This window comes from Sarcophilus harrisii, chromosome 5 (assembly GCF_902635505.1).
Source record: "Sarcophilus harrisii chromosome 5, mSarHar1.11, whole genome shotgun sequence".
Classification (NCBI taxonomy): Eukaryota; Metazoa; Chordata; class Mammalia; order Dasyuromorphia; family Dasyuridae; genus Sarcophilus; species Sarcophilus harrisii.
Genome location: NC_045430.1, coordinates 23,092,651 through 23,108,322, shown reverse-complemented (window position 1 = coordinate 23,108,322; position 15,672 = coordinate 23,092,651). Strand labels below are relative to the sequence as shown.

The window sequence follows — 15,672 nt, the reverse complement described above, 5'->3', positions numbered from 1 at the left end:
AGCCTTAGGAGAGCAGCCAATGGTGAGCCCTTCGGTTAAATAATTTGCAAGTTGAAATCCACAGAAGCAAACATTTTCGACTTCAGGAATTGAAATGTGGGGAGAGGGGAGAGGGTAACTTACTGAAGTAGAAACCTCTTTCTCCACAAACAAACTGCAGGGCATCCACCAGCTCAGCTCCGCAGAGTGTCTCCGGCCCCGCTGTGGCCGAACTGGTCAAGGTGAGCAAACACAAGGCCAGGTAGAAGAGATGGATGGAGGACACGGTATGCATCTTCACCTGTCAAACAAGCAGAAGGACTATCAAACCACCAGCATTCTGAGGGAGTATGGGAGAGAGTTTGTTTGATAAGTCAAGAATGTAAAAAAATAGATTTGGAGCTAGAAAATGACTTCAGACATCTATTCGAAATGAATCTATAGTTCTAATCTAAATCTAAATTCCAAATAGATGTCGAAAAGAAGGAAAAAATGAAAAAAATGAGCATCCCTATAGTTAAGAGACTCAGACCCAGCTAGGGATACTCAGTGAGTTGGGTAACTTGTCCATTAAACACCTCAAGTAGGATTTGAATTCACAGTCTTTGACTTGAGAGCCAACATTCTTTCCATTGCATCCTGCTCATGTTTTAGTCCTCTCTGTAAACTGGTATTCTACAACTACTTTTAATTGGTACTTTTTTTACAGGTTGAGCTATCTGTGTGGGGAATGAGCTTCTTTGGGAGGAAGTAAGGGAAAGTCTTCCAATAGAAGTTGGTTGCCCATTTGTCAGTGGTGTCTCAGAGGGAATTTGGCGTCCAGCAGCTCAAACTGGCTTGTGAGAGCAGATTGTTAAATTTTCATTGTAAATGTTTATGCCTCAGAAATCAGAAACACTACAAATTAGGCATCAGTTCATCGTTTTGTTGCTTATCTACACTTGAGAAAGGAAAGGAAAAAATATTAATAGTGTAGGTTATACTTAAAAATGTGTCCCGTGCACACTTTTCCCCTCTGCAGAGCCCAGTCATTAAACATTTACCTAAATATCCTTGCTTCCAATTCTAAGATTATGTGATGATATCTGATCATTTTAGAGCTGGAAGAGCTGGAAGGGAGAGGTCCAAGCCCTGTGCATGGTAAATAACTTGCCAAGATGGCAAAAAGACCAATAAGTGAAGTTCTTAATGATTACTCTGCTGTGCCTTCTAAGATCACAGTGTCTTGTTTGGTCTTAAATGCATTTAATTATATTAGAATGCTTTGAAAATTGGTTGTCTGTTTTTGCTATATGACAATCCTATGAACTAGAATGCGATTAAGCAGAGCATTCCATTCCATTAGAAAAGTCTACACTATCCAAAATGGTCTTGAAATGATGTTACAAATCTTCATATTTTTCCTTGTTTAAAAAAATCAGATTTCTACTCTGTGGAATCCTGGCAGTTATGACCATCAGAGAAAGATGGCCCTGGGGGTAAGGGAAAAGAAGGGTCAAGAGACCATAAAATATGAGAAAGCAGAAACGACATTGGATCATATAGGTAGACTTCTTTGGGGTGAGAACCTTTGATTGTATAGATATAGAGACCTCCTCATAAGAAGCACATGTGTTGTTTGCAGCTTTGAGTCTTAAGATATTACCGGAGGCATGTAGAGTGACTGGCTCAAGGTCACACAATCAGCATGTGTCAGAGGAAGGACCTGAATCCAAAGGCTTCTCAACTCATAAGTCAGTTCTCTGTCCTCTAGGCTATGCTGCACCAAATGGATTTTTACTTCTTAAAAAAAAAAAAAAAAAAAAAAAAAAAGAAGTCCAATCCATTCTAAAGTCCATTTCATCCAATCAGAATCAAATCTACAAATATTTAGCAAATGCCTACTGCATATGTGGAACTTGCCAAAGCATTTCAAAGCCTTTTTTGTTTCTGGGTTTTTTTTTTCCCCTGGCAACAGTTTTCCCTTCACCTCTTGGAGGCCCTTATGTCATCATATCCATCTTATACTAAATAAACAGAAGGACCCCCCAATGATGGGACTTGGCTAGTCATAGAGAGAGAGAAAAAAAAAAACAAACAGTAATCCAGCCAGACAATGAATTCCTGAGGCTCGAGTCCCAGGTCTATTCTCAAAAAGAATAAAACCAATTTAAAAATGATCATTTGGTTTTCCATGGTGTCAACTCATGTCTCAAAGTTCTGGCTCTTTCCAACAAGTCTTCAGTTTTAAGACTCCTGACTTCCCTCTTGGTCTTATCCAATGTCAGTGAAATTAGAGGGAGACTCTGCCGGGACAGTAGGCAAAATAAATTATGTCTCTTGGGCAGGTAGGACACGGAGAAGCGACTGGAAGTCATCATTCTCTGAAACTCATCACAATGGCATTCCCGTCCAACCCCTTCCCCTTTGAAGACCTCGACACAATTATTTATTTCCTGACCACTGCCTTTGCACTCTGTGAACTCTCAACTTAATAGCTTTACATCAGTTGCAAAGTTTGCTGGGTCATTTTAATTAAGATTTCCATATTTGTGGCCAGACTTTTTATATCTGCACTTGGCAAAGAACCCAAGCCCTTGACTCTCGTTAACACAGCATAAATATTTAGCAAATGCTTGTAAAATATACAGCAAAGCATTATAAATAACCAACATAAAATGGAAGAGGCGGTAAAGAGAAGGTTGAACATTTCTTCCATTTTCTCAATGGCACCGCTGAATGGAAACCACCCACATATCCAAATCCACCGGGGCTATAAGAAACAAGCAAGCATCCAATTTCCATTTTTCTTGCTGGCAATTTTTTTCTTCATCCCTCACATTTCCAATAGAAAGCCCCAACAAATACACCCCAAACACAACCCAATGTGACTCCAACACTTTCATTGAAAAAGAGCATGCGCCATTGAAAAAATCTTAAAAGCACTCTCTAGGTATGACCATTTCTAGAATCTTTCATTTCTAACTCTTCTCTTCTCCCCACTTCCCTAGTTTTTCATCATCTCCCCTCCTTTATTTTTTGCAGTTCCAGTCTCCCTAAATCTTGAGTTGGTAGATCAGGCACCTGTAATCATGAATGGCTTCTAATTCCTTTCTTCTTAGGAAAAAAAAATATATTGGAAAAATTGTCCTCCATATTACCTCAGTGGGCTAAACGCTCGGATATGTGAGTGTTATGCTATGTATACACGTAATATATACACATAATACACACACATATTTGCATCATACCCGTATCTAACCACACACATCTATACATCTATCCATACATATACACATATACATACATATATATGTATGTATATATAGTCAGAACTTTATGTCTTTAACAGCTCATTCAGACAGAAAACATTGAGACCAATTATAAGCATAAATCTCCAGTACTGAACAATTTGGATTTTTCAGACTTTTCAGCTGGGTTACATTGTAAGATAAACATCAGCACTTTAGTCCTAGGACAAGATAGATCTTCTAGTGGTTTTTTCCTTTAATGAAGGCCAAGGGAACAATCCAGTACACCCACAGACAGAACCCGAAAATTTATCCACATAGTGTTCCAAAAAAGAAAACAATAAAGAGCTTGCCTGTGAGTGAAAAGTTTGAAAGAAGTCGACCCATATGTTCATCATTTACTGTGGCTCCTTTATTTTACCAAAAAGGAAGAAAGAAGAATGAAAGAAATACGAAAGGAAAAGAGAAAGAAACTCAGGGGAAAAAAAGAAAGGGAGAAGAAAGAAAAAGAAATCTCAACTCAAAACACCGTTCCCTCAAAAGTCCTCCAGGAACCCAATCTACAGAGAAAACTTCTTTGATCTGAATTTTAATTAAATGGCCCTTCAATTGATTCAAGATGTCTGGGCTCCAGTCGAGGGGGCCAAGGAAATCGCAGGGTAATATTCATAAGAAAATACTCACGGAGGTGTGACAATTGGGTTGCAGGTCTTTTACAGCAGGTCAGGGTGGGTATTATGTGGCTGATGTGAATTGAAAGCTGAAGACTTTAAGAAACATGTGCTGCTCTGTGGGTGGGGTTTATGAAAGCATCTAGTTACATTTGGACACCCAGGGCAGGTATACCAGGGGACTGGGTAAACGGCCTTTTGTCCATTCAAACACTGGGCTCGCTACACAGCTGGAATTCCACTGGGTCCTTCCCCCTCCTTCCTCCTTCTCTTCCCTCCCCTTTCTTCCCCTCCCCCTTCTTCCTCCCCCCCCTCACCCCCCCAGTAAAGGGACCAATTCCTATTGCATTCCGATTAGAGCAGCACAGGATTGGGGCAGGTCAGTCAAATGACCTGCGTGCCTCCTTTACCTTTTTCACCTCTTCCCTCCTGATTTCACTACTTGGAAATGTTTGCAGTCATGTGGACTGGGAAGTAGATGGGAGGGAGGGAGAAGGGAGAATTAAGCCCATGAGCAGGACCCTGGTGGATCACTCAATTGCATTTTCGGGTTGGAGCCAAGTCATTTACCCCAATTAAGGTATAGGGGGAAAAAGTGACTCCCCGTGGATTTTTCCATTCCTGAAAAGTGCCCGGCTCACAGGACAGAAGGACTTGGCGAGTTGGTTGCAAAAGGACAAAAGTTGTGGCAGAATATAGGTACGTGGATTCTGCCACATGCCCCATGCCCGTGGGTTGGACGGGAACCGAGACAAAGACAATCGGTTGCTTTTCGTATCTTTTATAACGCTGCCGTTCTCAGGGGGCCAAACTGATGGGTCTCCTCTGGGGAGTCAGGGCCGGGTGCCCCCTGACATGTGGGTCCCAGACTTGTCTAATGAAACCTTCCTCCCGTATCTCTCTCCCCCCCGCCCCCCCCTCTCCGTGGGATGACTGAAAGAACAGTGAATGAAGATTGCCTTAAGCAGCAGCTATCATTTATGAATTGAGCCGCGAGGCAATTACAGTCCTGGCGGTGATGGTGTCCCCGGCACCAAAGTGTTAGCGAATTGAAAAAAACAGCCGTCTCCAAGGCTATGATTGTGGCAGGAATGGAAACTTGAACGGGAGCCGAGCGAGAGGTCAGTGCATCCCCAGCAAGCCAGGTTTACCTACTCAGAGACCTGCCACCAGCGAGCCTCAAGGAGACAGAGAGAGACAGAGACAGAGAGAAAGACAGAGACAGAGAGCAGAGAGCAGAGAGCAGAGAGCAGAGAGAGAGAGAGAGAGAGAGAGAGAGAGAGAGAGAGAGAGAGAGCAAGCTCTGACATGAAACCCCACATCTAAACTTTTGCCTCCAGAAGCCCTCCCCAGAAGGGAGAAGTTGGACAGGCAGCGGCTGGAGTAATTTCCGCTTTCCTTATACAGTATACATTTGCTCTGGTCTATAGGAATATGCAAGGTCAGCAAGAGTCGGCAAAAGGCTGATAACCCTAAGAGCCGACTCGATCTCCCTCTAACTTTGAATGGCCCAAGTCGGAGGTAAGTGCCTTCAGAGCCATCGCCAGGAGTTTAGCCACCGAGACGAGCTGCAAAAGTTAGAACATCCCCCCCCTCCCCTCGGGTGCCACTCAGGACACATATGCCTCGGCTCCCAGTCCCGGTCCTGACAAAGTTGCCGAGTCAAACCCCCGGGGTTCCAAGGAGAACATCTGCACCTGCAGAAAACAGCTGGGAGTTTCTATTCCCCCAGGGGTTTCACAGACTCTGACTATAGATAAGATGCAAAGGAATCTCCCATAATGATCTACAGGAAAGCTTGCAAAAGTGGAAGTCAGCCCAAGTACCTGCAGTTTCCCCCATCCCTGATTTGTCTCCCGTGCAAATGCAACTTCTCCCCCGGAGCTGTTTTCCAGAGCCCCCTCCCCAACAAAATTGCCCAGTCAGCAGTTTGCAAACGGCCGTCTCCCACCCGCCCCCCTGCCTACACCTTCAGAAACAATGTCATTTACAAGTAAATAAATATCGCTCCGAGGCAGACGGCATGCAACACACGGAAATGGGAAAAGAAAAAAAAATAGAATCCAATTGAAATAAAATGCCCACATGCTTTGCAAAGAGTAAGAAAGATTTACCTTCAAGAAATCACAAAGGCAGCACTTAGAGAATTGGGTTGAAAGACTGTTGAATTTGTCCATTGCTCCTGAAGTGCAAAGTCTGAAAATGAATTGGTGAGCAGTAATAATGGGAGAGGAGGAATCCAGAGAGATGGGGAATATGTCGAGAGCTATGTCACATTTCAATTTTGAGGACTTTATTCCATTGCGCAGGCTCTAGCTGCTCTGAATTTAGCAGTGACAGTGAGATTTAGCAAACAGAAGAGGGATTTAGAGAAAATCCTCACATTTATCTACAAAACACAGACACTGTAGACAGGAAACAGCTGGGGGAACATTTGCCTTCTCTCTCTCTCCCTCTTCTGGCAAAGTTATCAAGTAAGGACTTTTTTGGGCATGGTGACAAATAACATCATACCTTTGCATTTGAAAACTAGAGCACAGAAGCATTTCTCTCTCTCTCTCTCTCTCTCTCTCTCTCTCTCTCTCTCTCACCCCCCCTCACCCCACCCCGAAAAGAATGTGTGTTAGTGGTAGGGTTAGCAGACATTAAAATCCTCGGGCTTGCTACACAAAACAAGGAGTTGTATGATCATTAACCCTTCCCTGGGCCGAGAAGCCCATTTGTCCGTACACCTTACTGGCTTCTCCAGAGCAGAAAATGGGGGGCGGGGGGGCCGTAGCGGGGGGGAGAGGGAGAGAGAGAGAGAAACGGGGTGCCTTTGTCTCTCAGCGGAGAGAAGAGCTCCTCTCCAGACAGCCAACCTTCCAGGTTTAACCATAAAATCACCAGAGAGGGGGAGCACAAGCTGGCTCTCCAGAAGCTGCTGCTCCCCGGTGAACCCTCACTTGTAACACACGGGAGCAAATACCTCGGTGAGCTCCCAGCAGCCACGTGAGGGGGAATGATCTCATTTCCTAGAACCTACATAAGGGGAATGCAGAGATGCAATCGGCCTACTTTAGGTCACTGTCTCATGCTCTTTGCCCGGTATCCTGGTGCTGGGCTGGACAGCCAGTCACAAAGAAAAATGAAAGAAAGAAAAAAAAAAAAAAAGAAATTTCCCTTCTTTCCTTCCTTCCTCTAATTAGTAGACTGCCTGACTACTCCCGGGGAGGGCAGCTGAGAGCTGAGAGCTCGTTCTTTCCCCCCCCCCCCCTTCTTCTTCCCTCTTGCCTACCTTGACCCTCTTTGGGGATTTTTTTTTTTTTGCCCCCTCCAATTTGTGTAGATTCTGAAATAACACCAGCTGGCCAGTAATACCCTCTCCAGGGTTATGATGTCATGCAAATCCCTCCACTGTGCTAGTGGTTTTGCGGTGTGCTCCAAAGCCAGCTGTTTTTTCTATTTATAATATATACTTTGCATCTCCACTCTTGGCCATTGAGAATCGGGTTGTGATATTTTATAGACACGATTTGTCCGGCTCCTTAGAGACGGGGGAGATAAAAGCGGGGGGATTATGGAACAAGGTGGGAAAAATCAAGGGAATAACTTGAAGCCTTCCCTAGGAGTTGGTCGAATAAGGGCTGATTGATTTCTAGGGACCCTTAAATGGGCTGGAGTTTGAAGTTATCACCTTATGCCGAGTGGGGGGCTGCTTTGGCCTTCCGGGCTCTCTTGCGGAGTGGTGCTCCGTTCCAGAGGTGGGCTTTATTTTTGGCTTAGGGACCTTTCATCCAAGGGAAGCTCAGCAGGTTTTGAAAAATGGGTTGATTCATGCTTTCTGAGTGGTTATGGACCCCATAGCAATTATCACCTTTTGAAATCTAAGACTTTTAAAGCTGGGGATTATTCCTCCAGCAGTCCTAAACCGGACCTCTCCAAATTTCCCCATGGGTTCCCGTCTAGTACAGGAAAAGAATCCTGCCTGGCTGGGGAGACAGAGAATCTGAGTTCAAATCCCAGCTCTGCTACTTGTGATAGGTGGCACATTGGATAAGCCTTTGCCCTCTTCTGGACCTCAGTTTCCTAATCTGAAAAATGTGTGTGTGTGTGTGTGTGTGTGTGTGAACTTGAAAGTCTTTAAGTCTCTTGCAGATTGAAATCTGTAATCCTGTGTGACAATGTGATTCTGGATGGAAAGAGAGGAGCAATCATTCTCCCATGTTCCATTAGCTCCCATCAAATAGGACAATCCTGTCATGGTCCATTTTCCTAACAAGAGGCACTATGTAGAATGGAAAGTACGCTGTCTCTGAATTCAGGGTTATTGTTATTTTTGAATTATTTCAATTGTGTCTTGCTCTCTGTGACCCCATTTGGGGTTTTCTTGGCAGAGATAAGGGCCATTTCCTTCTCCAGCTCATTTTTCAGTTGAGGAAACTGAGGCAGACAGTTAAGTGACTTGCCCAGGGTCACACAAGCTAGTAGCTGAGGCCATTTTTGAACTCAAATGTTCCTGACTCCAAGCATGACACTCTACCCACTGCACTGCCTAGCTTCTTCAATAATGCATTTAGTATGCAATTTTTATTTACAAAATTCATTTTATGTACAACTTTCCATAGAGACTCCTGTTGTGAAAGGTGAGGGTCTAATTCCATCAGTGTACATTGTGGAGGAACACACCAGATTGGGGTTAAGAGTTATCACTTCTGACACATCCTGGCCATGGGAGTAAGGGCAGACCACTTTATGTCTCTGAGACTCAGCTTGTCTGTCTGTCCAATGGGCATGTGAATTCTCCCATTTTCTTCTGCACAGGCTTGTAATTGAGAAAGTGTTTTGAAATCTTTAAGGCTGTTTAGAACAGAGAAGCTTTTCTTATTTTACATTTTATAGGGTGTTAGCAATTGCTGGAGAGACAATGTTGTCTAATGGATAAGAAGATCTGAGTTTGAGTCTTACCCCAATGCATGCTAGCTATGTGACCCTGGGCAAGTCACTTAACCTCTACTTGCCTCAATTTCTCATCTTTAAAATGGGGGCACACTAGAGAAGGAAATGGGAAACCACTCCCATATCTTTGCCAAGAAAACCTTCTTCCTAAGGTCAAATAGACTGGAACAAGACACAACAACAACAACAACAACAACAACAACAACAACAACAACAACAAAACCAATATCAACGATAATACCAACAACAACAGGAATGGGAAAAGTGAAGCTCAGAGAGTTTAAATAATTTGCTTGAGCTTGTAAGAATCAGAGATAGGATTAGAACTCCAAATGTGTTTTAACTCCAGGTCTAGTGATACTAAAGTGCATGAAAAACTGAAAAAGACTTTTCAAAATCACAGAGCAAGCACATCTATCTTGTTACATGTGCAGAACAATACTATTGGTATCATAGAGGGGACTTGGGTTCAAATGCCACTTCTGTCACCCATTCCCCCTTCCACTGTATCACGTTAGGAAAATCAGTTTACTCTCTCTGTCTCAGTTTTCTCAGCGGTAAAACAAGAGTAGCTTAGATGACCTCTGGGATCCCTCCCTGCTCTTGACCCATGATTCTTTGGCCATGTCTAATCCTACGCGTTGAGCAGCCAGATGCAATAGTGTGTAGAGCACCATGGAGTCAAGGAAGACGCATCTTCTAGAGTTCAAATCCATCCTTAGACACTTACTAACCGTATGACCCTGGCCAAGTCACTCAGCTATTAAAAACAGGATGTTTCTCTTTGGTTCCAATGTTTCCTCCTTTGAAACTCAATTGATTTTTTTTTTTTTTTCAGAAATAGCTCACTCTCTCTGGATCCCCCTCCCCTGTCTTTTGGCAAAATATTTACACAAAATATTTACACAAAGTCAAAGAACTTAGTATGGTATCTCTCTAGTCAATCATTTCAATATCTAATTGAGCCTAGCTCTTAAATGGGAAGCAAAAGCTGCCACAGTGGGAGTTTGAGAACCTGGATTCAAATCTCTGCTCTGCTATGGACCACTCTTAGGTAACTGCTTAATCAGTCTGGGCCTTGGTTTCCTCATCTGCAAAAATGGGCTTCTTGGGCCAGATGATCACTGAGATTGCTTCCAGCTCTAAAAATCCGATCTCGTGTTCCACGTCTGGACGGGGGGCAAAGTGGAGCCTCCGTCCACGGCGTATTGCTTGCTCCCTTACAGAGTATCCAGCCTGCCCTCTATTCCCCATTGTGATTTCCACATATTTTAATCTTTCCAAGATGTTTGAAAGAGCTCAGAAGCTTATTTGAAGGCCTGTAACCAAGTCGGCTGTGATCTCTCCCGAATTCACAGTGCGCATATCACCTTACCTCACCGATTTAATAAGAAATGTTGCTTGGGAAGACAGAAGGCCCCACTTATTTGATCAAAGTCCTGGCCTCCTTGGGTCCTGACACATCAGCTCAAGAAGCCCCTCTATTTCATAGACTCAATTACCTCAAGGGATAATTGGCTTTTAATTTATGCCCCCTCGAATCAAGTCAAACCAAAATTACAGCAAGCCCTAATTGTCATCAGCTTTGCCGGTGGAAACATTCAGATGCCGGAGATCAGTTTCCAATAGGGAAAGCAATTTCCTGTAGTGATTATTGTATAGTTCAGTTTGGAAACTGGTCCACATTTCTGCATAGGGTGATATGAATATGTCACAGTGTATTAACTACTGGAAAATGAGATCCATTTTTTTTCCTGGTGAATTCCAAGAAGAAAAAATTAAAAAAAAAACCCATAAGCGATAAATGTGTCATCTGATAACTAGTCAACATTTGGATACTTTCATGGTGACGCACTCCAGGGGAAAATAATAACTCAAGTACGATATCACCACCCGTAACGTTAAAGGTTTACCTTTAAAAACTGGAGGTTCCAAGGTGGATACAAGTCTCAATTCAGGTCCCCCAGCCCCGTTGAATCCGAGTCTAAGGGGTCATTTCCAATTCCCAGATGATTACAGGGCTTAGTGTCTGGCAAAGTTCCCCAGTGAGATTGGGGAATTGTGCACCACCAAAATAGATAGCTGTAAAGGATGCGCTCATGGTGAGATCATCCAACTCCTGTTTTCACCTTTTGAATTTGTAATGCCTGAAGGATATAAATAACTCTTCCCCAAAGACTTTTTTCTTGCCTGGTGTATTGGCATAAGGCTGCAACCTCAGAAGACTTCTGACACCATTCTAAAAAGAAGAGGATTGTTTGCTCTTTAAAATGCAGGCTGCTTCAGGTTAATGCAAAGAGGAAGAAGGCTGCTAAGTTCCAAGCTGTCTTCTCAGGATATAAAATTTTGGACAATTCAATCACTTTTGGGGTTTCAGTTTTCTCATCTAGGAAGTGAGGAGGGTGGATTCAAGGACTTTTGTGGTCCCCTCTAGCTCCAGAGCTATAATCCCAGAATCCTCTCAGCATGTGGGATTTTGGTCAAGCCATTCAATTTTTTTTTGGGGGGGGTCCTGATTCAGTCATGTATGAAATGAATGAGTCGTAATAGATGATCTTGATGGTCTCTTCCAGTTCTAATTCTATGCTTCTGGGATATCTATAGGCTCAGGACCATAAAGAGGAATCTAGTTTTATAAACAACCATAACAATAACTATTTTATGGATGAAGAAACCGAGACACAGTCAAACCCATACTTGAAGAGTAACTCCTTTTACAACAAAGTTAAAGGATAATCATCTTTTCTGGAAGTACTCTAGACAACGCTACCTAAGGTGCTCTGTTCTGTTTTCAGATATTGTACCTTCCAACTTATACAATGCCTAATTCTGTCTTTCTAGACCTTCCACTCATTGTTCCTGGTTCTGTGCTCTAGACTTAAGAATAGCAAAAATAATTCTTATTCTACATGGGAGCCCTTAGAATACTTGGACCAACCTGACATTTGCATTAGCTCCCACCTCCATCCTGTCCCATTCTTTATCTAACTCTATCTCTGTGTCTTTATGTCTCCAAATCTGTCTCTCTGTTTGTCTGTCTTTCTTCCTCTCTCCCTCTCCCCCACTCCTTTTCTGTTTCTTCCTTCCTCCCTTCTTCTCTCCTCTTCTCCAGACTAAACATCTCCAACTTCTCCAAGGGATTCTTATATCCTATGGATTCAGCATCCTAGCGGGTCTGTTCTGAATCCTTTTCATCTTGTCTAATCTTTATGGAAGAGACAGGATTCTAACTGAACATCCAAACATGATGAGTAAGGTGGAGAAAAAGATATTGCAAGCATAGGGAAGCCATGAGCATTTCTGCAAGTTGCAAATAGATGCATGAATGCAAATACTGCATTAAGGAACATGGAAACATCATGGCATTGGTCCTGACCTGAAAAGGACCATCATGGCCCCCTTCCTTCTTCACTTTACAGATGAGGAACCTGAGAACTAGAAAAGGGTTTAGTGATTTGCATAGAGTCATCTATCTATCTATCTATCTATATCCATATTGGGATTTGTATATATCTAAGGTGGGATTTGAATTTAGGTGTTCCTGATTCCCAATCTAGCTCTGCCTATTATCCATACTCCCTAATTTTCCAACAGTATAAAGAACAGAAAGGGGAGTACTAAACATAAAGACTGATTGGTTTCAGACTCCAGAGGACTTTGAATATTTTATAGTCTGAGGAGTTTGGACTTTCTTCCAATAGGACAGAGGGAGCAATAGAAAGTATTTGAACAAGGGAGTAACGAGACCAAGACTCTGACTACCAAGCTGAATCTGATAGCACTAAGTAAGATGAATCGGGATGAACAAACCCAGGAGGACGATGAAGAAAATAATGGTTAAGGCAATAGAATTGTTGATTGAAGTCAAAATATTATTTCTCCCCACTTCTAGCAAAGACAGAATAGAGATGACAAGGCCCTTCCCTTAAAGCAATTAGAGTTTTTCTTCCATTCCTCTACTTGGATATTGATGGTTCCTGAAATGCCAAAAGAACAAAAAAAAAAGATGCTTTCTGAACACATGTAGGGATGAAAGCCTTCCTGAGTTTGTGACCCAGTATGCTGCACTGAGAGCAGATGGAATGTTGATGGAAGAGGGCAGGAGAAACCATGGGGACGGAAAGGGCTGGTTGGGCAAAGGAAGGAAGCCAATGGCGGGAACCTAATGGGTCCTCTCCACTGGCCCAATTTAAATGGACATGATGGAATGAAGGCACCTCCTCTGAGATTCACAGCTGTTCCTATTTATGGACTCCTTCTAGAGGAATGGAAAAATGTGGGTGCCCTCTAGTGTGTGGCTCAAAAAATACCTCTTCATTCCCCTAACTTTCCAAGGGATTTTAGCTTCTGTTGGGCATCATTTAAAACAAAACAAAATCAAAGTTTAACTTGGTAATGTTCATTACTGGCCATTGGGAAAAATAGTAATTACAATAACACCTTATATTAGTATATTGTTCCATGGGTAGATTTTAAAGGGTCTATTAACTTAGATGGAGGGAAATTCATATTTATTTCCATGTAATCGGTTTCATTTGTAATCCTATATATTTTATTTTATGCATTTAAAAACATTATTCTGAAATGAAATTCACAGGCATCATCTGACTGACTTCCAGATGAATCTCTGGCATAAAAAAGTTAATAATCCCTGATTTATAATGATAGCACCATAAATTTAGAAGCGGAAGAAAAAGCATAGAAGCTATAAAATTTAATCCCCTTATTTTTACAAACGATGAGAATGAAACAAAAAGGATTACATGAGCTACTTAGGATCATATAGCTCGCAAGTATTGGAAATGGGATTTGAACTGAATCCAGGTCCAATGCTTCATCCCCTACATCACTTTCTTTTCATTATTCCCAGTTTGTAGATGAAGAAACTGAGGCACAGAAAAGTCAATTAATCTGCTCATTGCTGACCTGGTCAGTAAGCAACAAAGCCAGAACTTCTAATTTCTGGACTCAAAGGCAGGGTTCTTATATGGATAGAAACTTAACACCTTGGAAGAAGAGATTGAAAGTTCCTACCTCCAAATTTAATTTCAGAGCGAAATGTATAAATAGATTTGTATTTGATTGTATAAATATTTATAACATATCATATAATGTATTATGGACACAATATGTTAATATGATATAGAAAATAAATGTACAAATGGAAATATAAATGAAATATATGTATAATATATTATATATTGGATGTATGATATATAAATGTGTAAATAGAAACAAATAAAATATGAGTATATGTATGATATGTACATTTATAAATATAAATGCAAAATATATATTACATATGATAGCAATACGTGTGTAATATATCACATGTACAATGGATACAATAAATTTCTAAATATAAATAAAATGTATACGTTATACATGATAACACATATATTGCATGTATTAGATAGAATAAATTTATGAATATAAATAGATATATGTATATTATAAATTATAATACACACATATAAGTATAAATACATATAAATATAATTTGTGTATTGGTTAAGTGTTCTTCCTTGATATAGACTAAGCCATCATTTTTAGGAGTTCATGTTTCAAATCTATGTTATGTTTTGCATTTTGCTCTTTGTAGTCCTATTTTACCAGCAAGGAGTAGGTAGTTTTGATCTCTAGCTAGAAGTGATCCCAGGCGCCATCTAGTCCATCCCTCTCATTTTATAGATGATGGAACTGAACGTCAGAGAGGCTAATTGCCCTGTCTACTATGCCATGGTAATGACAAGGAATGTGCTTTTTAAGTGAAGTTGAGGGCAGCTTTGTGATTCAGTGGATAGAGTGCTGGGCCTGGAGTCAAGAAGATTGTTCAAATTCAGCATCAGATACTTACTATCTGTTGTGACCCTGGGCAAGTCACTTAACCTTGTTTGCCTCAGTTATATCTATAAAATGAGCTGGAGAAGAAAATAACAAACCATTGTAGTCTTTTCCAAGAAAATTCCAAATGCCGTTACAAAGAGTCGAACCCGACTGAAAAAAGGCTGAACAACCAAAAATAGTTCTTGTTGACTGCTTATTGACTGATTGATCATGTATGTCATCCACGGCATCATAAATTTGAGTTTGAAAGAATCCCTGAGGTTCCACTCCAATCTCTAGGCAGTTGGGTGGCTCAGTGGCGCTAGTGAGAGACAAAGAGTTAGCAAAATTGAATTTGAATCCTATGTCAGGCACTTGTGACCTTGGGCAATTCACTGAATCTCCCTCAGTTTCCCTATCTGTAAAATGAGGAGGTTCAGCTAAGAGAGTCTCTAAAGGTTTTTTTCAGTTGTAAGTTTATGATTCCATCATCTCATTTTACAGATGAGGAGGCTAAAGCCCAGGTAAGTTACTTGATTTGTTCCAGATCACAAAAGTAGTGTTTTGGGTGGGATTTGAACCTACATTCTCTGACCCCAGAACTAGTGCTAAATATACACCAAGTAATTTGGGTGAGCAGTGGGGTCAGGGAGGGGGAGGTCAGGAAAGGCTGAGAGAGGAGCTCTGTAAATCTTTGGGTGATTGAAGTGAGGAGGAAACAAAAGTATTTCCACCAAAGCTTATTTATTCTTACTTCAAAGTTGTCTGTATAAAATTCTCATGGGTGTGTGTGTGTGTGTGTGTGTGTGTGTGAGAGAGAGAGAGAGAGAGAGAGAGAGAGAGAGAGAGAGAGAGAGGGAGAGAGAGAGGAAAGACAAACAGAGAAACAGAATACAGAGACAGAGAAAGAGAAGGAGAGAGACACAGAGACAGAGACAGAGATAGAGAGACAATGACACACAGTGAGAGACAGAGAAATAAAGAGAGAGACAGAGAAACAGAGAGAGAGACAGAAAGATAAACAGAAT

At 41.6% G+C, this 15,672-nt stretch overlaps 1 protein-coding gene across 6 annotated transcripts in view; it reads right to left on the bottom strand.

Moving 5' to 3' along the window:
• IGF1 (insulin like growth factor 1) overlaps positions 1 to 15,672 on the bottom strand; it is a 127,795-nt gene that overhangs the window by 102,354 nt on the left and 9,769 nt on the right. The window contains exons 1-2 of one of the 6 annotated variants that reach the window (XM_012550603.3): positions 5,995 to 6,456; positions 124 to 280 (exon numbers count right to left, since the gene is read on the bottom strand). In XM_012550603.3, coding sequence (XP_012406057.1) covers positions 124 to 280; positions 5,995 to 6,057 — 220 coding nt within the window. In that variant the 5' untranslated portion in view covers positions 6,058 to 6,456. Of the gene's footprint in view, positions 1 to 123; positions 281 to 3,893; positions 4,120 to 5,994; positions 6,457 to 15,672 lie in introns of those variants that run through there. The other 5 variants (XM_023504420.2, XM_012550600.3, XM_012550602.3 and 2 more) reach the window with 5 other exon arrangements.